The following is a 24,269-nucleotide window of genomic DNA, read 5'->3' as shown; positions in this document are numbered from 1 at the left end:
GATCCTGCTATTTGTGGCTGTGCAGTTGTTTCTGCACTTCAGAACAACAAGAGAAGCCATAGTAACCAAACTAGGTCACATCAGTGGAATACTAGTAGACTGTAAATATCTAAAGCTTGTTTTGTACAGTGGAGCAGCAAGTAATAAGTGTTAGGCTGCAGTAAGTGTGCGTACAGGTTGTAGTGTGATGTCACTTTTGCTCTACTACAACACACATTACAATCGCATCTGATAGTCTTTGATGTTCAGCTTCTGTAGAAACATGAGGCCCCCCCAGCCGTCTGCAGCCAACTAGGCATCTCATCCACCAATTCCTCACACTGGTCTCTGTTTCTCCCACTGGCTGCCCCTCATACAATCCTCCCATGGGAGAGTCGGCTTCAGTGCGATCACCTGTCTGAGCGTTTGAGGCAGCAAAGCAACGTCTACAGTTCCCTGGAAAGAGACGGACGGCCACTGTAGATGAATAGGTGGATAGATGGAGCAGCATACCATTAAATTTGTATGTATATATAGTATTCGTGCCACATGTACGAGTGTGAATGTGTGTACAAATGCAAAGGTCAAATCTTAAGCAGTGCTATAAATATTGAAAGGAGATGTGACTCTGGTCGATGTCTGCTCACATTTCGCTCATCTACACACATACTCACGCACACACCACTTTAAATATTGGTTCGTAGCCTAGTTGGAAAGGCGCTGGCCAAAAGCTCCTTTGGTGTATCACCATTACAGAGAGGTGTTTATAGTTCTATTGGGCTCCAAGCCAACTAACATCTTTCTCTCTCTCGTTCGCAATGGTTCAAGTTCTTTCAAGTCCCTGCTGATGGCTGTTGGCTCGACCCAACCAGGACCACACATTTACACCAGCAATGTTTTCATCTTCTGACCAAGAGAAATATTTTCACTGATGCGCACTCATGTAGTCCACACAGGATTCCAGCAGCTTCATAAACCTGCCACTGTAACTCTCTGGGTGCAGAAGTAATTATTCTGGGACTACCTGATACACAAGCGGTCGCAGCACACACCACATGGAGGCAAATGCTGTCAGCAGTGAGTCGGCAGCTGACCCAGACCTTTCCTGCATGGCATTCCATACTCTTTATCTCCATGTTTCCTGTCTTTATTGTCACTATCTAATAAAACAAAATACTAAAAAATCTCGACATTGGCTACTATGTAACAAGTGATTTGACTGTAGTTTATAAACTGTGACTCTGTGTGTGATGGTTCACCTGTTGGAAGTAAAGAAACGTACACAGTGTGAACTTCTGTTACATCCTGATCGATCCTGTCTCCATGTTGCAGATAATTTGTGATTTTAAGTACTTAATGAAGTTGCGGCTGTGATTGCGTGCACAAATGTGAAGAACTTTTTTGCTTTGGAGACACTGCTGCTGGGGAACAGCTCCTACAAGCAACTGGAAGCAACAAATTAAACTTCAGTTCTGCTTAGTGTTCTGTCAAAACTCGGTTTAGTCATTAATCTCATAAATCTGAGCTGTTCATCTCTGTTTTCATTGTGATAAAATTTCATTCTTATGGACATTTCAGCTGGTTATAGATGTGAAATGGTGGATGAAAGTGACTGAGAAAGGTGTTTTGTGATGTTGGTGCACAGACTGTGTCTTTTGTGCTTGCTGTGATGTTTTTGGACCAATATTGGCACTGAAATGTGGAAAAAGTCTTCCCCACAGCACTTCACACAGCTTAATGTAGGTCACTTCTGGGTGCCTGCTGATGTGACTGCATGCAGATCAGACCTGTGCCTTGCTGAAAAAGTTGTAGAAAAGTTCTTGGTCCATCTCAGCGTGATTGCCGTCGCTTTATGATAAAGTTACCAGGGTGCCCATTTAGACACAAAGCCAACAAGTTCAGTAGCTGTCAGATTAATTCAAAGGAGTGCATGTCTTTAGAAATAACCTTTTGCACATTGTTCCATCGGTCACTACCTCCCATATCTTTCTTTATCTCCTCTCTTCCATCCTTCTTCTGTGTTTGTGCTATTTTCCCTATCTCGGGCATCGGGTCATGGGTCAGAAAGCACAGAGGTGATAAATGCTTCCGGGTCACCTCTCCTGTCTCTGTCGGTCAGCGAGAGAGTTTCTGCAGTGACAGCAACAACATGATCATTCAGCTGCAGCACCAGAGCTCCTGAACCTCCTGACCTGCTCACTCCTTCACTGTCTCTGCTCCATCAGCCTTATGCTGAATTCAGAGAACAAGCCCAAAACCAAATGGCAGGTGTTCTAATAAAGGGCTTAACTCTAATATTGGTGCTTGATGCTGCTGCTGCTGGTTTGTCGACAGCAGTATTATGTGTAAACATCTAAAAAATACTTAAATGTATGCTCATATCTGAGCCATTTTCTGCTATCATTTAGGTTCACAATGTATATGAATTGGCATTCACTAGTCGAATCTAGTTTTTACAGTTAATAACATTTATTTGCACATTCCAATTAATTGCGGGGGGGGGGGGGGGGGGAGTAAACTAGGATACTTACAGGTTTAGTTGTGTTGAAAGGGTCCACCTTATTCTACACTGTTTGCATTGTTCCACTCTACACTCGCTGTGTATTTTGTAAAAGTTAACAGCCCGATCTCCCTCCAGCTGATCAGCTCCATTCACCCACTGTGATCTGATGCGTTGTGTTCCAGCTGTAGTTGATTTTCATAACTGGGGTAATCTGATTATAAATCTCACACAACAGTGTGGCAGAGGTCACAAACCACTTGCTGAGAAATGCCACAGGACTGTGTTCTGACTGAAGACATTCTCCATTAAGCAGGAGATTACACCACTCACTGGAAAACATGAACGTTTGCTTTGGTTGTTTAGTATCATCACAACTCCTTTCTTCACCTTTCATTTGATTCTTAATGTACCTATAAGGACTTTGATTCTTTAACTCTTTAGTCCATTTGCAAGTTGCCAGTGTGGGTTCAGTCCCCTAGAAATAGAAATCGGTTTTTGTGTGCTTGTCATAGCCCCAGAAAGAAATATTAGTCAGTTTAACATGTTCATTGAACAAACAAATGGAAAATGTTCAATGGAGTCCAGTAGTTTTTGTGTCTTTCACGTTTTTGCCCCATGACAGGGTCCTTTTGTTAATATACATCAAAGTTTTACATTTCCTAACAGTACTTCTGTTTCATGTTGAACTTAAGCGCTTCACATCCTTTTCCAGTACCTCAAATTGACTAATGTTTATGTTTAAACCAAGTCTGACATGTGGTGTGTTTCTCCTGCAGACACCACAGAGGAAGGTCCTCCCTGATTTGTTTGGGTTAGACAGCGGAGGAATGAAAGAGGGAGGACACAGAGATGGAGGGGAGGAGGATGAGAGAGGAAAGGGGGGTGTGAGTGAGTCCGGACAATGCTGCCTGAATTTTAAAAAGGGAAAGAGAAAAAAGGGACAAGAGAGAAAGGGGAGTGGACATTTGGTGGAGAGAAAAGAGGTGGGTAAAGGAAAGAGGGGAGAAAGGTGGCAGAAAGAAAACGAGGAGGGGGGAGAGTGATGGAGACGGGGGAGGGTAATTAGAGGGAGGATATAGGAGCGGAAGGACTGGAGAAGATACAGAAGGAGGCTGACGGGAAGGCGTGAGGACATGCAAAGAGGGAATAAAAGAATGAAGGAAGGAAAGGAAAAAGATGAGAAAGATAGAGGGGGGAGGAGAGGGGGAGTAGGGGAGGAGAGAAGGGAGGAGGGCAGGGACCTTTGGGGTTACATTCCTGAAGTGCAACCAGCCTGGTGCTGTTCTGCTGCCCAACGTAAACAGAGAGATGTGGACTGACAGCCTGTCACAGTGACTCATGAGGCAGAGAGGAGGCGAGTAAAGAGGGAAAGGTGGGAAAGAGGTGGAAACAGGCGGTTTTCTGTGATGTGCATAGCTATGATTCTAACTATATTTAATAATACTTACTCTGATAGACTCTATAGACAATGTGGGGAAAAGGTCTTACAATTCCTATTCTTAAAACTTTTTACTGAAAAGAAAGCAACTGGACTTCTCTTTTTCCATTCTACAAGGCGATTCATCTCTTATTCGGTTCTGAAGAACTCTTACATGAGAGATGAAATGTGTCTAGATCCAGAAAAGAGAAGTCCAGTCACTTTTTCCTGAAGCTCTTGGGATTACCTACACAGACATCTTACATTTCCTCCTCTTCTACCATTGATCTCACCCCCTTCTACTCTACAACCGCTTCCCTGCATTAATTTCTTTTTTACTGGAAGGATACATTGTGTGTTCCTGTGTAAAAGGATCATTTTGGCATTGCTTTGAGCTGAATGCATAGACGTTTCCGTCCTCTGGAAGGAGGAAATTAAGTTGTACATTATGACAAATCTGATCAACTTCATGGATGTAGAACATTTGTGTATTTGTAATATAGTTAAACCAAACCCAGTTTCTATAGTACTTAGCACCAATGCCAGGGATTTAATTCTCACTGTGTTGCTTGGACTACATCTAGTGGTAGTTAGGCTGCATTACATGATGGTGTTGCTTATTTAACCTGACAATTCAGAAAAGTTGTTTTATCTTTGCAGACATGTTTCGACAGCTTCTGCTGTCTTCCTCAGACAGATTCTGACAGATCTGTCAAACCGGTCACATGATAAAAAGGGACACGTCACCAATCGTCAGATGACGCTTTGAGGAAGACAGTAGAAGCTGTCGAAACATGTCAGCAAAGGTAACACAACTTTTCTGAATTGTCAGTTTAAATAAGCAACACCATCGTATAGTAATAACGACAAAATGAATCTAATCCAACTATTAATAGGCTGCATTACAACTAAAAACATATTTCTGGAGCAAAGGATTGTGTTTTTCTTTCTGTGAGTGTGGATTGTGTCAAACTGTCTACTGTAGTGTGCAATGTTGTGACATAAATATGAAATATGAGTGTAATTCTTCTCCCAACACAATAAAATGGAGTTTTACAAGTTTAATTGGTTTACAAAAGGGATATAGCTTGGATAAATAGCAAATGATAGTGCATTTTACAGTCCAGCATTGAGAAGGAAAAACAAACAATTGAATAAATATTTTGCACAAGTACGTTTCAAATGAGAACAACAACCTGAGAAAAATGTCATAGTTGTGAAAAGACCAAAATACCAACAATCAGAGCAACGGCCATTCAGTTAAAAGCAGGAAAAACCCTCTTATCCTTGTATCCATTATTGCACTTTACTAGGGAATACAAGACCTTACAGAATACTAAAGAAAGCTTGGTTGAAACGGCAAAGTCCAGCAAAGCAAATAATGTGCAAACAATATTTTGGCACCTGTCTTTTCTTAATTCACAGATTTTGTCTTTCACATTTATTTGGCTACTGATCATGCAAATTAAGAGGCCATGGTGCCGCTCTAGTTTATATGTACAGTACATGTAGCAATTTAAACAAGGCTACTAAGGATATTTTAAAGTGCAGTAACTGCACTATATCATAATTTAAAAAAATGCTAAAACACCCCAGAGGTGACCCTAGCAGCAAGTGTAACGGTCTCATTTCCGTCCACAAACGTCAGTGTAACAATAAAGTCTTACAGTCTTTCTCCTTTGAACTTTCCCACTCACAGTGCAAGGTGGTGTTTCCATGAGGTACAGTTTCCGGGAATGCAACATCAATCTCACCACACACCACTGGAAAAGTGCTTTTTTTTTGGAGAAGTAAGTCATTCTCATTTGCTGTTGTCAGTTTAGTGACGCATCCTGCTTCACCAGTAATAATATATACTTCCTCAAAAATGTGAAAGTCACAAGTGACACTGAAATGTTGGCAGCATGTGGTCCCTGGTGATTCACTGAGTCTTGAGGACACTGGTCATTCCCGTCTTGGCAGTCAGTCACAAATGTAATGTACATCTGATTGACATACAGTTTTGGTTCTTGTTTCCAGAACATCTATGATTTTTGGTCGTAGACAAAAACTGGATGGTCTTCTTCATCAGTTTAACACTCAAGATGCTTCTGTCACCTCCTTAGATTCAGTGAGGACTGTTATCTCCCTGCATGCAACAACAAAACACAACATATAAAACAAGGGAAAAGGAAGGAATAAGGTAATTCATGAAAAGATTGTAGAGCTTAATACAATTAAATAATTTTGAAGCAACTGTGACAGAATTTACAACGTTTCTTTATCTTCATTTGTACCTCAATGTAATCAAAGGTTTGTGAATTTTTTAATGTGGCCACTAAACAGCTACTTACTCCTCACGTCCCTTTAGCTGTAGCTCTTCCACCACATCTTTTGCCGCTGCTGTTCCTGGAAACCAACACAGAACTGAGTTTTTGTGCATTACTGTACAGTTCCTGCTGACATCTTTACATTCTTAAAGATACACAAACTGTACACAGAACAGCTACATTCTGACAAAAATTTGTATCCTTACCTATCGGTCTTTTCTTGCATCTCCACCACCATAGTCCCAAACTTATCACCACCACTACGAAAGGCACTAGACAAGCTAGAATTATCACATAAAGATTGGGATTGTTCGGTGGATCCTGGTGTGTGCCTACAGATGAGAAGAAATGTCTGTATCAGTGACCTTTTGGGTTTTCCTTTGTAGCCTCAACCAAACATTTGCAACACAAAGTTGATAGAATGACATGGAACTTTTTGTAGACATTCATTCTCTACAGTGGATAAACTCTAAATAACTTTGGGAAACCTCGAACTCCTTTTGTGACATCATCAAGTTAAAGGTGTGTGTCCAATACTTCAGTTTACAAGCAAATACCTGCAAAACTATTCCCATTAGCCTGAGCTGTACTGTTTATTTAGTGCTGATCAGCAACTGTTAACATGCCAACACATTAAACGAAAGATATTTCTCAAAGCCAAGGTCTACAATGCTGCTTGGTAGGACAGGTCTTTTCAAGATGATGATGTCATGGTGTGTTGGTGTGTGAGTCTGTGTGTGTGTGGGTGTGTGCATGTGAATGGCTGTCTATATGTAGGGAGGGTGGCGAGTTGGAGTTTTTTATTTCTATTTTTAATTGTATTTATTTATTGTCTTCCTTCTTTATAATTTTTGTGAAGCACTTTGTGTTGTTCTGTATGAAAAGTGCGATACAAATAAATAAAGTTTGAAGATGTGTCATTTAATAGGTTACATTTTAAGTTCCACATCCAGAATTGTGGGTGCTTTAAACAAAAGATGCACATACTCAAGATTGAAAATCCTCTAAAAAAAAAGGTTATTTGGTAAAATTTAAAGGATCCAGACACTGGAGCAGCCCTTCGCTGAGATTTTATTACATGACATCCTAGAAATGCAGCTGCTAAGCTCTGACTTTGAAAAACAGCCTCTCAATTCGTCTCATTTGTCTCTGAAAAAACACCACTGTAGATAGTTACATCCCCACAGAGGAGTTGGTTTGGCTGCAGACTCTTAGTCTCATATAAGCCTTAAAATCTTGTCACAGAAACACAATCTGAACTCCTCTGTCAAAGCCAAACAGTGACAGGATGTAAATGCACACAAAATGTCCCCCATATACTCCTTGAGAATACATGTGGGGCATTATGGGTATTTGTTGCAAGGGATTTTCATTGGCTTTCACACTTCCTAAAACTTGCCCACTGGTTAAAAGCATACAACAGAGTTTGTTAAAAAAAAAAAAACTTTGCTGCATTAAATACTCACAGACTGTATGCTCCTCGGAGGTTACACCACCCACAGAGCAGCTGAAGTTCATCTCTCCTCTGGAGCAGTTGAAGAAAGCAGTGCTGGAGCTTGTGAACAACTTGGTGTCCTTACTCAGATCTTCAGTCTTGTTCAGGACTTTCCAATCATTATTCCTGGTATTCTCGGTCCCAAACACTTTCCATGCCATGTTGGAGAGAGGGAAGCCCCCATGTGAGGCACATGTCACGATGCAACTCTTGAATTTGTTTTCATCACTACACACTAGTGTGACTGAAGGTGCAGAGTACTTTCCTAGATGACAGACAGACAGACAGACAGTGATTACAGTCAGCCCTCTGTTTTCAATGTTTATGCTTTTTTGAAACTAAAAAAAACTGTTTATCACCAGTACTAAGACAGGAAAGGGAAGGGTGCAAATTTTAAAAAAATCTGAGGTGCTTTCCTGTGTGATTCATGTCTAAGTCAGACTAGTGCACACACAGACGCCTCTCTGTTGAGCTCTTTTGGTTCCTTCAAGTTGAAGCCAAGAGATGCCTTGTTTTGGGTTTTGTGAACTTTCTTTGCTAACTGGATCTCGGTCAGTGAGAGGTTTTTTAGGGGAAAAAATAAATTTCCCTCTTTCTATGCCTAATCTAAGTTTCAAGTAAACTTTGATGAAGGATTTTCATGAAAATGCCACGAGATGGTGAAATGGTGTCACATAAAAACAGTATGATATATTTTTTTAACAATTGCATTTAAGTTATTGTGTGTGGAGAAACTCCTGGAACAACTTAAAGTTAAAATGTTGAACTTTGAATGTGCATACCTGTGATATTCAGTCGTATAATTGTTTTAGTCGGTTCCCCATCGTTGTTGTAGTGGATAAGGAGGTCGTAGTCTCCACTGTGTGACATGTTCAGTCCAAACATGTGGACCTCATTCGTGTTGTTATCCACTCTTGTGTTCGGCCATGGTGATTCTTTGATGTGCTTTCCTGAGTAGTATCCATTGATGAATACTTGATGCCCATTGATGTCCTTTTGGAGATACATATATTGTATCTTTCCCTGCTTCAAAGTGGACGACTTAAAGGTCACATTTCCACCAACTTCCCCTCTGAGCAGAATCAGAACAGCCCCTTCTGGAAAAGAAACATAAGTGGGTGTGAAGTTTAAGAGCATACCGGGAAACCTTTTATGAAACACGGTGTATTCAGGGAGACAAAAGGAATGACAAAAAAACATTAGTAAGCTGTACAATATGAGTAAACGGTTCATATTTTAGGCTTTGGGTGGGTGTGAACATCCACTGCCTGACGCAGTAAACTATTTTCACTTCTTCTTTTCCCTTATTTGCTTTTTTCTTTGTGTGTAGTAGTGTCTCTCTTATGTCTTAGATGATGAAAATGTTTATCTTTAGGTTCACAATCTTAGAACTAACTTTGACTAAAGTTTGATACTTTACAATATCACAGCTATTTTGCTGAAAACAGAAACATTATACCCAGAGAACAGTTTGGAAAATGTGCTCACTTGCTCTTTTGACTTGAGTTAGTTGACAATAGTCACACCATTCTCATATCTGTGTGAGCTACAACCAGCAGGTATTTATCTTGGTTCACTTTAATGTAGAGACCTTAAACAGGGTGGAACTGCTAGTCTGGCACTGGTTTCCAGTCACTCGGCTTGTTCATACTTATCTTAGGAACATGTAAGTGGATGAAGCCTCTCTATAAATGTTACAACAAAGCAAATAAGTGTGTTTCTTACACAGTAAATGCTGCCCTTTAAAATCAAAACAGACACCTAAAAGAGAATATTAAGTTCTCCTGTGCTGTAGAGTTGGATGTGATGTTTCTGGTGATTTCTGTCTGTATTATGTAGCTTGTGTTGTTGCTCTGTTCATGTGTGACTGACCACAGTACCGTGAACTCACTCGCTTCTAAAATTTGCTAACCACTAAACAGCTGGTTTCACTGTAAAACCACAATGGACATGTGCTATTGATGGAACTGCTCACCTGTGACAATGGGCCACACAGCCAAAGCCAGAACCAGCCAAAGCCTTGGACATCTAGAAAGACGGGACAAAAATGACAGGTATTAATCCTGCAGTACTACAGAAACACACAGACAGATACTGCATACACACACACAATATGTCAGAGAGCCAAAAAAACACATTCCTATCGCTCTGTGCTCGTATACATGGTCATCAAATCTGACTAGACCTGCCCTCCTCTGTCAGAAACACTTCAAAATGAATATGATGGTCCCCCCTCTCCTTAACAACACCAGCACCAGGGCACACTGAAGGATGTCATCAGCCTCCACACATCTGTGGGTAAGTTGTGGATCCATTCACTTTTGTATTCACAGTTCAATCTAGAATTGACTCCAACACTAAAACTGAGCATTGGGGCCTTTTTTTTTCATTTAGCTGTAAAGATTTGAAATCCTTAATCATTCAGATGGTTTGACTGCTCGCTGCGGGTGCACAGGCAGTTCCACTGTGTAATGCAAGGCCACGGGTTTTCATTGGAATTACACAGTCAGCTACTGGATTACTTTAATAGTAGTACAACTGAACACTTTATCACAATATCAACACTGACTTTTTGAACATTTGTGCAGTCATGACACCCACATGTTCTATTTATTTCTCTGCTCATGCCAAGAATTGAAAGTATATTCGTATTTGCTTCCTTGTAATCCTTAGTGGTTGAATCACAGTTAGTCATTTTTTTCCTGAGTGGATCTTTCAACCTTGAAAGTGACACTAACATAAAACCATGGTAATCTTTACATCTCTGGCTTCATTACCACATCTGAAACGCCGCACCAAAATAAAGCTATCCATCAAAAGTGCAGATAAGACTTCAGTAAGAGGTCATGCTGTTCATGGCGGCCACTTCTGAGTCATGTTTTATCTGTTGCTGCAATTTCACAATCACAGTGACATCACAGAAAACACCTGGTTACTTACAGGAAACACTGTCGGCTGTAGCATGCCTGTTTAAAAAAGATACACAAATTAATCACAGTGTCACAATGGATTCAGTTTTCATTGAATTTGGTGTCAGTGGACAAAAACATTTATCAGACATTAAAGTGGCAAATTTATATTTGTAGATTTTTCTCCTTTCGTCTTTATGCATCTAAACTTCAACCACCTGCTTTTGCAGCAGAAAGCACAACCAGCCAGTCTCACAGACCTCCAGCTGTTTGTTTACATGTCCATACTAAGAACATTATTATGAGGAAATACAAAGGTAAACGGTGAAGAGTTTCTCTTGGGGAAAAAAGAACAAAACAATCTTATTTGAAATGTGTAACTGAATCTTGACAGTCAGTGTTTCGTGGGAAATTAGGTTTTCTCAGCTAAAAGAACACACCCAAAGTGATTTCAGGAGACAGCAAGCCAAAGGAAAGTCCCAGGAAGAGGAGAGCCTGTTTGTGTTCATGATGAGACGAAGCGTATATTCTTGTACCTATTGGTTGAAACTGCTTTCTTCCAGTTTTCTATAGTGTTACCTCCTCCACATTACTCTAAATATGGTAATACAGAAACCAAATACTAAAACTATGCACAGGTAGCTCTATTGTCTATGTCTGTGTGTTGTTTTGTAAAACTGTAGAAACACTGATTTAACTTTTTATGAGCTACTTTTAAACAGACTAATATCTAAAAAAATGTTCATGAGGAAATTAATTCATTTTAAATTTTTATGGGCTTGTTGAGACTGACTTAAAAAATCAGAGGAAAGTCCCAGGGGAAAACTGAAAGGTCATGGTGTCAGTGGGTAAAGTAAAGTAAAGTTGGACTCTGTATACAAGTCACATTTTGTCACACAGCTAGAACTTCCACTCTTTTGCGAAAAGTTCGTTGTGTTGAAACTCTGCATGTAAAATTAAAAAATGTAAAATATCTGCAGTACGGCATCAAAAAATAACCGCAGTGTGATCAAATGAAAGAGGATGTCCAGTGGAAACACCCCTTCATAGACCTGGCTTAATGCTCAGCAGTCTTAGTTTCTCCTATAAGCAGAAATGGCATCAGAGGGAATTCCCAATGGCCATATAATTCCCTGAAGCACTGTGAATGATAGGTTAAGTATCAGGATATCAGATAAGCTCCCAACCTGACATTAATGACTGAACAACAGGTATCATGTTTTCTCAAGTGTCATTTTAGAGGTTTGGTTTTCCTTCATGTCTGTGACACTGTCTGTTTATAACCAGCATGTATGAAGATAATCCTCTGCTTTAATGCTACCTGTATGAGAGCTCATGCTGATTTTCTTTGTCGAGACTATATCAGAGAGGTGTTAATTCAACTGTTTCTGAGGCCACAGACTGTGGCGTTTGGGCTGCATTATACTTAAAGACTTACCAGGCTTTGTTTTTTCATCCGATCACCAGATATTGGCGGATAAATGGTAAATTTGTGAGAAATGCCTACTTCATAATAGACTTTAATAGTTGATGTAATGTTTCTGTGGTCATATTAATGCTACACTTACCTTAATGATTTAAAATTACAGTACACACAAATAGAGAACTTGAAAAACAGCTGAGTGCAGCTTGAATCAAACTTGTGTTTACTATTTTTACTCTCTGATCACCACAGCAACGCTAGCGGTGATCACATCTATGAAACAATGAGGCTTTACTAGACAGGGAATTCCCACATGACGTCATCTTGTTTACCGAGTCCTACTGTCCTTAACGTTTTACAGTAAGACATTTTTATGATCAGATACTCTAGAGAACCACATGCCTCAGATCAAATTCTCAATTCATCCCATGTGAAGCCACAAAAACAATAAAGGAAAGAATTTTGTGGAGTGACACCCATTAAACTGAGGCAACAGACTTGGCAGCAGAAGTTAATTTGTCAAACTTGTATCGCTACACAGAAGCTTCACTAGTTGCTTTTGTTTTATCAAGAAAGACAAAATATAAGCTTACTTTCCATTTCCTTTCTCCTTTTCAGTCATTTAGGAGGATATGAATGACTGCTTAGATCATCACTGAGTCACACGTGGGGATTTATGGATTCATAACAATGTCTCGTTCCAGGAAAACAGAGAAGTAAAACTCATATAATCACAATATCTTTAAACAAAATGAGTTGTGAGGGTTGTTATCAGTGTTTACAGTGATTTCAGTTATTACTCTGCCTGTCTGTTGCAAAGACGCAGCGAGTAAATGCCCAGTTGTTTAATCCATGAGCACAGATTTGCGCACATCAGTCCTATAATAAGAGAGTGAGTCTTAAATAAGCTAAACAGATTTTTTAAATTGTATATTCAGCTGCATCTCAAACCTATTTAGTTATTATGCAGTTATTGGTGTTATTATATATGTAACAGACACATCGCATGCACAGGCTGAATTTCAAATATTTGTTTCTACAGCAAACTGCGTCAATAACTGACAGAAATCCACAAGACAGAAACTGAAAGCCCTAATTAGAAAAATTGCTACATTGTGTTGTTAAAACTTGCTTTGAAGGAAAATAAGTGAACAAGAAGAGCTCTTACCATTGTGCTGCTTCGTCTCTGTGAGTTGCTCACAAATATGAGGTACTTCCTCTTCACTCACAGTAGTAGTCTCACAAGAGGGGCGGAGTGAGTTTAGTTTCCTTTTTTTTCTTTGTTTAAAATCATAGACCGTCAGAGAATGGAATGAGATTTGAGTAAGCGATCAAATCAGATCAAATCAAATCAACTTTATTTATATGGCACTTTTCATACAGTATAGCAACACAAAGTGCCTCACAGAGGATAAAAACAAAAATAACACAATATGAAAAACTATAAAAAACCCGAAACCTTCCACCCCCCACAAATATACACACAGATACACAATCACATATACATTCACACACATACGTAGACATACGAACAGACATACAGACCCACACACACAAACATACTAACATACACACACCCACATACACCATCTGTCATTAAGGAGATATAGAGGAGACATGGCTGGGCACCGAAATCCAAAGTGAGGAAGAAACCACCTTTGGGGGCCACACACACCGAGAGGAGTCAAGGACCATGACTGCAGGGGCGCCGACACAAGGACCACCCCAGCCCAGGCAGACAAGAGGCTCCACACGAAGGTGTGAAGCTCTCCAGCCACCCGGGCCAGGGCCATCCACGGGCCAGCACCCCATCAGTGGACCAGAATCAACTCCAGGTGTGGTAGGCCCCCAGGAGGAAACACTGGAGAAACGAGGGACTAACACAGTAAAAGAAAATAATAAATAAATAAATAAAAGGTATGGAAGCTAAAACTGAGGATAAAAGAATAAAATGTATAAAAATAGAAATTTATATATAAAATAGTATAAAAAATGTAAGAATAGATGTCAACTTAAGAAATTATAAAGAGTTAAAATGAGTCAGTTAAAAGCCTGATTAAAAAGATGGGTCTTGAGCCTCTTTTTAAAAACATCAACATTCTCTGCGGCCCTGAGGTTCTCTGGGAGGGTGTTCCACAATCGGGGGCCATAATAACTGAATGCCGCCTCCCCGTGTGTTCTAGATATTTACATAATAATGAAAAATGAATACTGTAGTGGTTTTGCAGAAATTTTTATCTTGAACAACAGTAAGCTTCCACAGAATTGTGTGGGTGGGAGGGTTTTGCGTGTGCACACGTTTGTGTGTGTGTGTGTGTGTGTGTGTGTGTGTGTGTGTGTGTGTGTAGGTGTGTGTGTGTGTGTAGGTGTGTCTGTGTGTGTGTGCCTGCATTTCCTATTACATTACAGGCTAGATCAACAAACTTCTCAGTTTTCTTATCAACTCAGATTGTTCATGTGATGCAAAGATTACAAAGAATTATTACTATGACCAGAACAGCAACTTTAAATGCCAAGTATTCTGCTTGTTTATTTGTTTTTTAATGTTCCAGCTTTGGAAGACGACACAATAGTTGCAAGTGCTCACAAACAATGGGGGGAAGAACAGGAAACAAACTATCAATGATACTCTGCTAATGACCCGTTCAACCAGAATCCCAGCGTAATCTTCTCCTGGGCATGACCTACTTGGTTGTTAAACAAGCTAGGGACAAGAAATGATTCCCTCCTCACACCTTAACCTAGATACACTGGCTAAACTTTGACAGACAGGCAGTTTGAAGAGGGCAAATAATCTACTGGTACAGCACACAGAGCCTGTTACAATCTCACATGAATGGAAGAGTTTTCATGCATCAGTAGATTTATACAGCCGATAGCAAACATGTCATCGAGTTTGCTGTTGTAACTCGATAAACATTTAGGTTTTTTGAAATCTGTTTTGACCTTTTAGTGTGATCTCTGAAGCCACTAATAGAAACTCGGTGAAAAACAGAAGTAAGATGCGTCATTTAAGACTGTAATGAAATGTCCAGTTGCACAATTTACATTTTGCTCATCCGTGTTAACCAATAATAGTTGTAGTCTGACATTTTCCAAGTTGTAGCGGTTACGTAATTGTGGTACCAACAACAGTACTGCTGACCTGATGGATTTTCCACAAACTTCCAAATTAAGTTTGATGCATGAAGGTATCTGTTTTGTGACTTTGTATTACAAAGAACTCTATTTTTTCACCAGTGTGGTCTGTCTACGGCGTTACATTACAGGTGGTGTGCTATTTTCTTGAACATGTACTGAATACCTCTGCAGCTGGTTGCTAACCACAGAGCATTTCACATTCACGTCTTGCTCTTTGGTCTTTTTCATTATATATTGCAGAACATCTTTTCACTTCTGTTTTTCATCTCTCTCTCTTTTATTTTTTTTTAAAGCTCTCAGTCTAAAGACATACAGTACCAAGTACTGCAATGAGCCATTTTCATTACTTGCTTATCTTCCAATTTGTAAGGTTTCCAAATTAACAGAATCTCTAACATATAAACTTGATTTAAAAAATTTGAATTTATAGTTTGTTTGACATTTGGAAAATAAAGACTGACGCATGCTTAACCCAGTTTTGAAACAGGATGACTCTCATTCCACTTTGTACTCGTAGTACTTTCATTGCTCCTTGTAAATTTTCCTTTCACTGATGTCATGACACTTACCACTGGAGCAGTGAGGGAAAAAAACGACATAATTTGTGATTTCCAGGTGGGAAGCGGTCCATCTATCTGTGTGAAACATGGAGCAGGCAGGGCGCCGGTGTTAAAGGATTTTTGGGGGATTTTTCAAATGTGTTCCCAACAATTTTGAGGAAATCGTAACTGGAAATTAAAGCCTTAACGTTCATGGACATTGACTCTTCTGTATTTTTATTTTATTTAGCCTTTAGCACAGATTTACACATATAAAACTTTATTTAAAGTTAAACAGTACATTTATATAAAGTATACTTTACAGGACTATAGGAACTAAAGTGATGGGATCTATATAATTTAGTCACCTGAAGACCTGTCTGCCTTATCAAAAGGTTACTTATGTGAAGTTAAATATGATAAAGAGATGATCTAAATAACTGTGGAAGGCTGTTACTGGCAATAGGTGGAAGCCTAACTGTGAAACTTTCACATACTGGAGGAGAGGATAGAAATAAAATTTAATACTGAGGGAACATTTATTCAGCGGTGACATACAAATCAACACTTTACTTTTTAAAAAAAAAAAAATTACAGCACAGAAAACAAGGCATTATAGATTATCTTCTAAAATGTACATGTCACTTGTTCCCTAAATCAGTCTCACAGAAATCTGTGTGGCCACTGTGCAGTGTGTGGGTGGACTGGCTCTGTGATCGCAAATACCCATGAGTTAATAAACAAATCATTTCTCACTATTCAGGGGGATTTTTGAAACTCACTTTAGCTTTCACTCCCACCAGCCATCTCCGTTAACTTCTTATCTGATATGTGGCCCGATAAAATGAAGCAAATGCTCACTATCACCATCAAAAGTGCTTTTATAGGAGCACTGCAAATTGACTTTCTGTCACTGTTTCTTTCTCTAAAGCACCCTGAATTTGACTGTGCTACAGAAATAACATTACTATGATTACATTTTTTCACCAAGCAGTGCACTTTGTAGTAAAGGTAGTGGCTGTTTCAAGTAACGTGTGAGAGCAAATATGGTTGTGGGTGTTACTGCTAAGCTTACTTGTCACAATAAAGATAAAGGTTATTGTGCTGATCCTTCTGATCTTCCTGAGGTTTAATTGTTCTGTGGGTTGCATGTAAAAGCAAGGTGTGACAGCAGTTTCTATAACAGGGCCAGCAACAGAGATGAAACTTGAGTTACATCAGCGAATCCCTGTTGTGTACAGAGTTTGAGGTATACTTTCATGGAGATCAATCTAAGCAAAAGTCATTTCCTGATGTTAAAGTTCAGCATCCCCAACTGAGCATAGTCATAAAGTAAGATCTAATCCAAGGTCCAGGAGATTTCTTGAGGAAGAAAACTACCTATGACAGACATAAGCACTTTAAGATAGGTGTTTATCTGACGTTGAAGACCTGCCTTAAAAACACTACATCAGATTTTACATTTAGAATTGTCATTTCATTTTCAAATTGTGTTAAACAGTGTACCACACAGTATATCTGGGGCTATCCAGCTTACAGACACTGTACAAAAGGGAAAAAGATGGTGAACAAGAAACCTGCTCTTCGTTTTGACCCCAGGACCTTGTAGTAAGTTAGCCTGGCAATATATACCTATAAAAACCAATTTATCTCACTTACCTTCCCTCAATTAAATAGGATCCATGCCAATATCCGTGCCAATATTGTCTAAAATTAGATCTAAAACAGTGCATTTAAATCCTTGGACTTATACTTTTGTGACATACACTACATATGATTATGGAAGACATATGGAAGACCTAACCCTCCACTGTGCAGCCCCATATATATATATACACAGTTCCTTGTGAAAGTATTCGGCCCCCTTGAACTTTTCAACCTTTCGCCACATTTCAGGCTTCAAACATAAAGATATAAAATTTAATTTTTTGTCAAGAATCAACAACAAGTGGGACACAATCATGAAGTGGAACGAAATTTATTGGATATTTTAAACTTTTTTAACAAATAAAAACCTGAAAAGTGGGGTGTGCAATATTATTCGGCCCCTTTACTTTCAGTGCAGCAAACTCACTCCAGAAGTTCAGTGAGGATCTCTGAATGATCCAATGTTGTCCTAAATGACTGATGATGATAAATAGAATCCACCTGTGTGTAATCAAGTCTCCGTATAAATGCACCTGCTCTGTGATAGTCTCAGGGTTCTGTTTAAAGTGCAGAGAGCATCATGAAGACCAAGGAACACACCAGGCAGGTCCCAGATACTGTTGTGGAGAAGTTTAAAGCTGGATTTGGATACAAAAGATTTCCCAAGCTTTAAACATCTCAAGGAGCACTGTGCAAGCAATCATATTGAAATGGAAGGAGTATCAGACCACTGCAGATCTACCAAGACCCGGCCGTCCCTCTAAACTTTCACCTGGAACAAGGAGAAGACGGATCAGAGATGCAGCCAAGAGGCCCATGATCACTCTGGATGAACTGCAGAGATCTACAGCTGAGGTGGGAGAGTCTGTCCATAGGACAACAATCAGTCGTACACTGCACAAATCTGGCCTTTATGGAAGAGTGGCAAGAAGAAAGCCATTTCTCAAAGATATCCATAAAAAGTCTGGCTTGAAGTTTGCCACAAGCCACCTGGGAGACACACCAAACATGTGGAAGAAGGTGCTCTGGTCAGATGAAACCAAAATCCAACTTTTTGGCCACAATGCAAAACCATATGTTTGGCGTAAAAGCAACACAGCTCATCACCCTGAACACACCATCCCCACTGTCAAACATGGTGGTGGCAGCCTCATGGTTTGGGCCTGCTTTTCTTCAGCAGGGACAGGGAAGATGGTTCAAATTGATGGGAAGATGAATGGAGCCAAATACAGGAGCATTCTGGAAGAAAACCTGTTGGAGTCTGCAAAAGACCTGAGACTGGGACGGAGATTTATCTTCCAACAGGACAATGATCCAAAACATAAAGCCAAATCTACAATGGAATGGTTCACAAATAAACGTATCCAGGTGTTAGAATGGCCAAGTCAAAGTCCAGACCTGAATCCAATGGAGAATCTGTGGGCAGAGCTGAAGACTGCTGTTCACAAACGCTCTCCATCCAACCTCACTGAGCTCCAGCTGTTTTGCAAGGAAGAATGGGCAAGAATTTCAGTCTCTGGATGTGCAAAACTGATAGAGACATACCCCAAGCGACTTGCAGCTGTAATTGCAGCAAAAGGTGGCACTACAAAGTATTAATGCAAGGGGGCCCAATAATATTGCACGCCCCACTTTTCAGGTTTTTATTTGTAAAAAAAGTTTAAAATATCCAATAAATTTCGTTCCACTTCACGATTGTGTCCCACTTGTTGTTGATTCTTGATTAAAAAAATTAGAATTTTACATCTTTATGTTTGAAGCCTGAAATGTGGCGAAAGGTTGAAAAGTTCAAGGGGGCCGAATACTTTCACAAGGCACTGTGTATATATATGTATGTATACATATATATATATACATATACACACACACACACAGACATATATCCCATATATATATGAAATCGGAATTTCAGTAATATAAATTTTTTGGGGGGGGACACGGGGTGGCCAATCAGATCACGGGGGTGGGGGGGAGGGTGACCACTGCCCCCCCCATGCCCCCACGGAAGACCTGCCACTGAATTGAACACTTAAACATTTTTCCCATGTTATATCTCTCCCCATATATCCCTGCTGCACAATGGGAGAACTGAGTTGCAACTTAGTTCATAATTTATGAATGAATATAAAATTAAGTGGCAATCTGGCGTTTTCAATGAAAATATGGTTGTTTATTTTCTTTAAAAAACATGATATGACAGTATAAATTAAACCGGTGTTTTGTGCTTCGTCATAGCTTCTTAGAAATGTCTTAGTGAGAAAATCTCAGGGAAAAGCCCCAAAGTCTACAGACCAGCTTTAAACCACAAGAACACGGGAGGAGCTGCTGTCTGGCTGCAGTATTTTCGAAGTAGAAAGTTAAGTAAACTGCGTTACGCTGTGTCATGTGATACAGCGTAACGTAGCTGTTGCTAGGTAACCACGCCAGCATTGGCGAGCACACAGACTAGCAGCATTGCTACACGAACTTCACTCCATGGATTAAGTTACCAAAAGCTGCGAGAAGAATACATTTCATGGCAAAGCGGTATGACAGTAACGTCTCTATCAATTAGCTTGCATGCTAAAATAAAGCCGTCTAGCTAATGCGCTTAACTTTAATTCACACGGGAAGAGCTAACGTTAGCTAGCTAGCGGATGTGATTTTACCTGCCAAAGTCATTGCTTTGCCGTAGTTCTTCCCCATAATTTTGCTAACATATTTAGCCTTGTCGCTGCAAAAGATACAGCTGACCAAACAAAGAAGCATTGGCATTAAGTTTGATGAGAGTTGTTTTAGCGCTAGCACATAGTTACTCGCTGCAACTATCAGCACTGATAGCACTGCTTTCACACCGTTGTCACAAAAATGGTGCAAACTGACAACTTCTAGCTGGATCGTGAATGGTCGTGCGGCTTATTATTTGCAGCGTTTCTGGGTTTAAAGTTGTATTGCGTATTAGGTTACAGGGCATACAGCTGGGTTTTTACTAAAGTTAGTGTCTGATCTAACTAGCTTTTGCTAGGCCTGCAGGATATTGGTGAACAACGCTGGCGTTCCATTCTGAAAACATACAGGAATTTCCACCAGCTGCCATTAATATCTATTTGGGAAGAATTTATCATTGTGGAATGATTAGGTTGATTTTGTAAAGTGTACATTTACATTGAGAAAAGCTGTTTAGAAACTTTTTCATGTGGTGTAACACTGGCAGAGGCATTCAGGTTTTATTTTTTCGCCTAGTATGACGTTCAGATCTGGCTTTCTACTGTTCATAGAGAGCTTTGTGGTGGTGACCTCTGAGGTTGCCTTTCATTTTGAAACAAAATTTTCCTTTTCAGAGTTTCTATCATGCTCCTTGCTCATTTTGCTGTGCATGCACAGAGCCTCCATGTCAACAAACAACGAACCATGACTTGGTTTAAAGAAAAACTTAGTGTGTCTAGGAACGCCTTCAAAAAAAAATTATATAATTTTATGTAAATTATGTTCCATCAGAAATACTTCTCTTACAGATTAGGCATACAAGAACAGTGAGTTTCCAAGAGTTTTCTTTTTGTGCCAAATCTCAGAAAAAGTTGTAGTACGATGTGTTTGGGTTCATTTACTTTACCTCTTCTTCTTTTAAGTTAGGAAGAAGTGTCAATAGGCTTGAAAAATAAAAGATTTTGGAAGTATTAGTTTTGCATAGTGGCTACTATTAAGCCATTCATCTCACAGTGTGATACTTTACATTGTTATTTTTTGTATGCTTCTGCTTTCTCACTACCAGTGCTTCAGCTCCAACTGAAAGATGCCCCACAGTTCACACGATGCTCGTAAGCAGTTCATCCTGGCCACAACTGGAAACTTCTACGGAATAAAGCCCTCATCGTCCCTGACTGATAGCCAAGAGCTCAACAGCTTCTTGGATGATGGGAATGAATTTGTCTTGTCTGTCAGCAGACGTAACAATGAACTTCACTTGTCAAATAAGGTAATCCAGTTACTGAAAACATCATCACAATAATTAAAGTTGAAAAGATTTCCCTTAAAGCTCTCAGAGCAATGAACCCAGCTGAAAGCAATTTGTCATCAGTTGGTTAAACTGCCAGAAATTTTAAAGCTGCACCATAATTAACATAAGCAGTCATTTTAAATGATTTTTGAAAACTGGAAAAAAAACACACACACACAAACAAGACATTCTTCCAGGAACGATTCTTTATCACATGTCAACAATTTTGGGAACAATTTCCCCAAATTTCCTAATTTCTAGTCTAAACAGCCGCTCCATAGTGGACAATTTCTAAGTGTTGTCAGTTTTTTATTAATGTAAGATTATTTGACAACAAAATATTCATTAAAGAGTTGCACGATTAACTGACAAATGTTTACTTGACACTCAATTTATTTATTTTTATTCTGCTTCAACAGATTGAAGCTTCAGGGGACAGTGGAGAGAAGGTGTTGGTGTTCTTCAAACTGCATCCCACAGTGATCACTGAAGATAACTTTCATCAGAGCCTCTTGGTGTCATCCATGCTGGAGTCACCCATCAACACCCTCTACCAGGCTGTCAAACAGGTTTTTGCACCTGTGCTGCTGAAGGTGAGCCTAGCCTAGTGGAATGAAGAATTTCATAGATGTAATTTGAAAGTTGAAATATAGCTGGGTGATGACATCAACCATTACGGAAGACACAGTCAACGAAAAATACATGCAAACATAAGGATAGTTTGTCTCTGAAGTTCCTCTTTGAAACACATTTCAACTTTTAATCAGTCATGTCCCTTATTTGTAATTATACATAATACTATGACGATTACAATTGAAAAGGACAATAAACGTGAATGACAAGTTACTGTAAATACATTTTCTTCGTGTATTCTCCTAAAACTTTAGCTAAAGGATTTTGGGTGCCCAGTCAATGTTGCACACAGGATCAGAGCACCATACTCTTATTCTAAAACTTACCTCTCTGTATTTTCTCCCAAGGATGAGCGCTGGCGTTCAGCATTTGACCCGAAGTTGGCAGACCTGCTGAGTGAGCTGGAGCTGGGCCTGGGTTCGGTGGTGCGCCAGCTTGGAGGACAGTCCTCTTCCAAGAAGGGCCGTAAGGAGGAAGATGTCCTGGGTATGCCTATTTTTTGCCTGATGGAATATTCAGAATGGTCATGGAAGTATAGTAAATGCTTTTTCAAATACTTGGATTTTGTGGCAAAGCATCTTGCTGGTATATATGAAAGTAAAGTGCTTACCATACTATTCTATTTTGATGTTGTTATTGCCATTCTGTCAACTGTGCCTAAATTTATGACTACTTGCAACCCTTTAAATTCAAACTTTATGCTGTGCTGTGTACAAAAATAACATATTTATTGTACACAAAAATAATAATGTGTATGATCTTTCAAAGTAAAAACTTTCTTAACTAAAGCTAATTTCTTGTAATATATGTTTTGGATTGTCTCCAGGTATCCTGACTCCCAGTGATGAATTCCAGTACTGGGCGGATCTCTCTGAGTCAGCTGAGAAGAACAGTGTGAGAGAAAGGGCCAAATATTTCACGGACCATTTCGAACCAATAAAAAAGGTATGCTGGGCAAGAATCATATATCGAGTGTCATTACTTACAAATTAAAACTGAAGTAGAATTATTTCGTATCAATTTGGTGAATACTGTTTAGTACTATGGTTATTGTGATGAGAGCTATAATCTGCCATTGTACCTAAGAAATTATTTCACAGATAAGTGAAACAAAGCCATTTTGTTTTGAGTCTGAAAACCTCCAAATTGTGAGTTATGTGAGAAGAGTAGTGTTTAGTAATTGTTCTTGAAGCTAATTATTTAGGTTGCTGTAAAGAGATGTGGACAAAATCAAAATGAAACTATGGGGCTGTTTACACGAGGACGCTTGCAGGTAAAAACGTCAAAATATTTCAACAGAACACCCTATTGTTTGTATGAGGACGGCATTTTGGGGGCTTAAAAACGCAAAAATTTGAAACCGGCCTCCAGAGTGGAAAAGTAGAAAACGCTCCGCCGTTACGTTTCCGTCTAAACAGCAAAACGCAAAACTTTCCCGAGATCTGACCACGTCACGTACGCGATTACGTCACATACGTGCTTTGGTTTGCCAGCCGGTACAAGGACGTAAACAAAGATGTGTGATTATTTCCATCCTTCGTACCTTCAAGCAACTCTGGCAGCTCTATGTACACTACAGGAGTCGTACCAACAAACGTACAGAATCTGTACAGATTCCATTCATGAACATTTACCACGGCGGAGAACCGAAAAGGGAGATAGTACGTATGCGCGTAGACATGGCGGAGTTTTATCACAGCGCCACCCAGCTGCCTGGCATGCATATCCAATAGAATTCCACACACTATAGAGTCACTGTATATACGCAGATTTCCTTCAAAACCACTCATCTAAACGTGAAATGACAAGACGCCACTTTTGCGTTTTCTGTTAAGATGGTCCTCGTGTAAACGGCCCCTATGTGTCTTTTTGTTCCTACCCAGGAGTTCTGTGGTCTCGATGGCTTGTCTATGTCAGATGTGGTGGATCTGGTGGAACAGAGCAAAGACACTCTTGATGATGTTTGGAGGCAGACCGATTATGAGCCTTATCCAGAGACTCGCATGCTCCGACTCATGGATGTTGTTGGTGGGACTCTCTCAGACTTACACAAACCAAAAGCAGGAAATGAAAAAAAAAAAATTGCTGATGTTGTTTTTATGATGCAGTATGTGTCAAGACCAGTTTGCCATTTGGTTATTGACGAAATGCACATCTCATGAGAACTGAAACTGGTTTTACATTTCTTGGAACTACTTGTGATAAACTGACTAATGCATACACGGAACGTAAGAAAAATATATTGCCTTCAACAGAAATCTAACAAGAGCTTAGGGAACTGTGGCCATGTGCAGTTTT

The 24,269-nt window shown here is 39.7% G+C and overlaps 2 protein-coding genes across 2 annotated transcripts in view; one reads left to right on the top strand and one right to left on the bottom strand.

The window, feature by feature from the left end:
* Positions 1-4,945: 4,945 nt before the first annotated feature.
* On the bottom strand, positions 4,946-13,226 carry LOC110967663 (uncharacterized). Its single transcript, XM_022217348.2, has 8 exons — positions 13,204-13,226; positions 10,644-10,669; positions 9,679-9,731; positions 8,486-8,800; positions 7,675-7,968; positions 6,415-6,540; positions 6,233-6,287; positions 4,946-6,027 (listed from the first exon to the last, which is right to left on the bottom strand). Exons 1-8 carry the CDS (start codon positions 13,204-13,206, stop codon positions 5,979-5,981), a joined length of 921 nt encoding a protein of 306 aa, XP_022073040.2. The 5' UTR covers positions 13,207-13,226; the 3' UTR covers positions 4,946-5,978.
* Positions 13,227-19,767: 6,541 nt separating this feature from the next.
* LOC110967662 (cytoplasmic dynein 2 heavy chain 1) overlaps positions 19,768-24,269 on the top strand; it is a 134,439-nt gene continuing 129,937 nt past the window's right edge. Inside the window, exons 1-6 of the mRNA XM_051957789.1 lie at positions 19,768-19,888; positions 21,114-21,317; positions 21,758-21,931; positions 22,319-22,457; positions 22,798-22,916; positions 23,855-23,999. Coding sequence (XP_051813749.1) covers positions 21,135-21,317; positions 21,758-21,931; positions 22,319-22,457; positions 22,798-22,916; positions 23,855-23,999 — 760 coding nt within the window. The 5' untranslated portion in view covers positions 19,768-19,888; positions 21,114-21,134. The remainder of the gene's footprint in view (positions 19,889-21,113; positions 21,318-21,757; positions 21,932-22,318; positions 22,458-22,797; positions 22,917-23,854; positions 24,000-24,269) is intronic.

This window comes from Acanthochromis polyacanthus, chromosome 13 (genome assembly GCF_021347895.1).
Source record: "Acanthochromis polyacanthus isolate Apoly-LR-REF ecotype Palm Island chromosome 13, KAUST_Apoly_ChrSc, whole genome shotgun sequence".
NCBI classification, from domain to species: domain Eukaryota; kingdom Metazoa; phylum Chordata; class Actinopteri; family Pomacentridae; genus Acanthochromis; species Acanthochromis polyacanthus.
The sequence above is the reverse complement of the archived record's forward strand: the minus strand, read 5'-3'. Positions and strand labels throughout refer to the sequence as shown.

Excerpts from the sequence above, each read along its gene's own strand:
- LOC110967663 (XM_022217348.2), bottom strand. Across the intron at positions 8,801-9,678 it reads TGTGTGGCCCATTGTCACAG|AAGGGGCTGTTCTGATTCTG; the intron begins GTGAGCAGTTCC and ends TTTCTTTTCCAG. Across the intron at positions 7,969-8,485 it reads TATACGACTGAATATCACAG|GAAAGTACTCTGCACCTTCA; the intron begins GTATGCACATTC and ends TCTGTCATCTAG.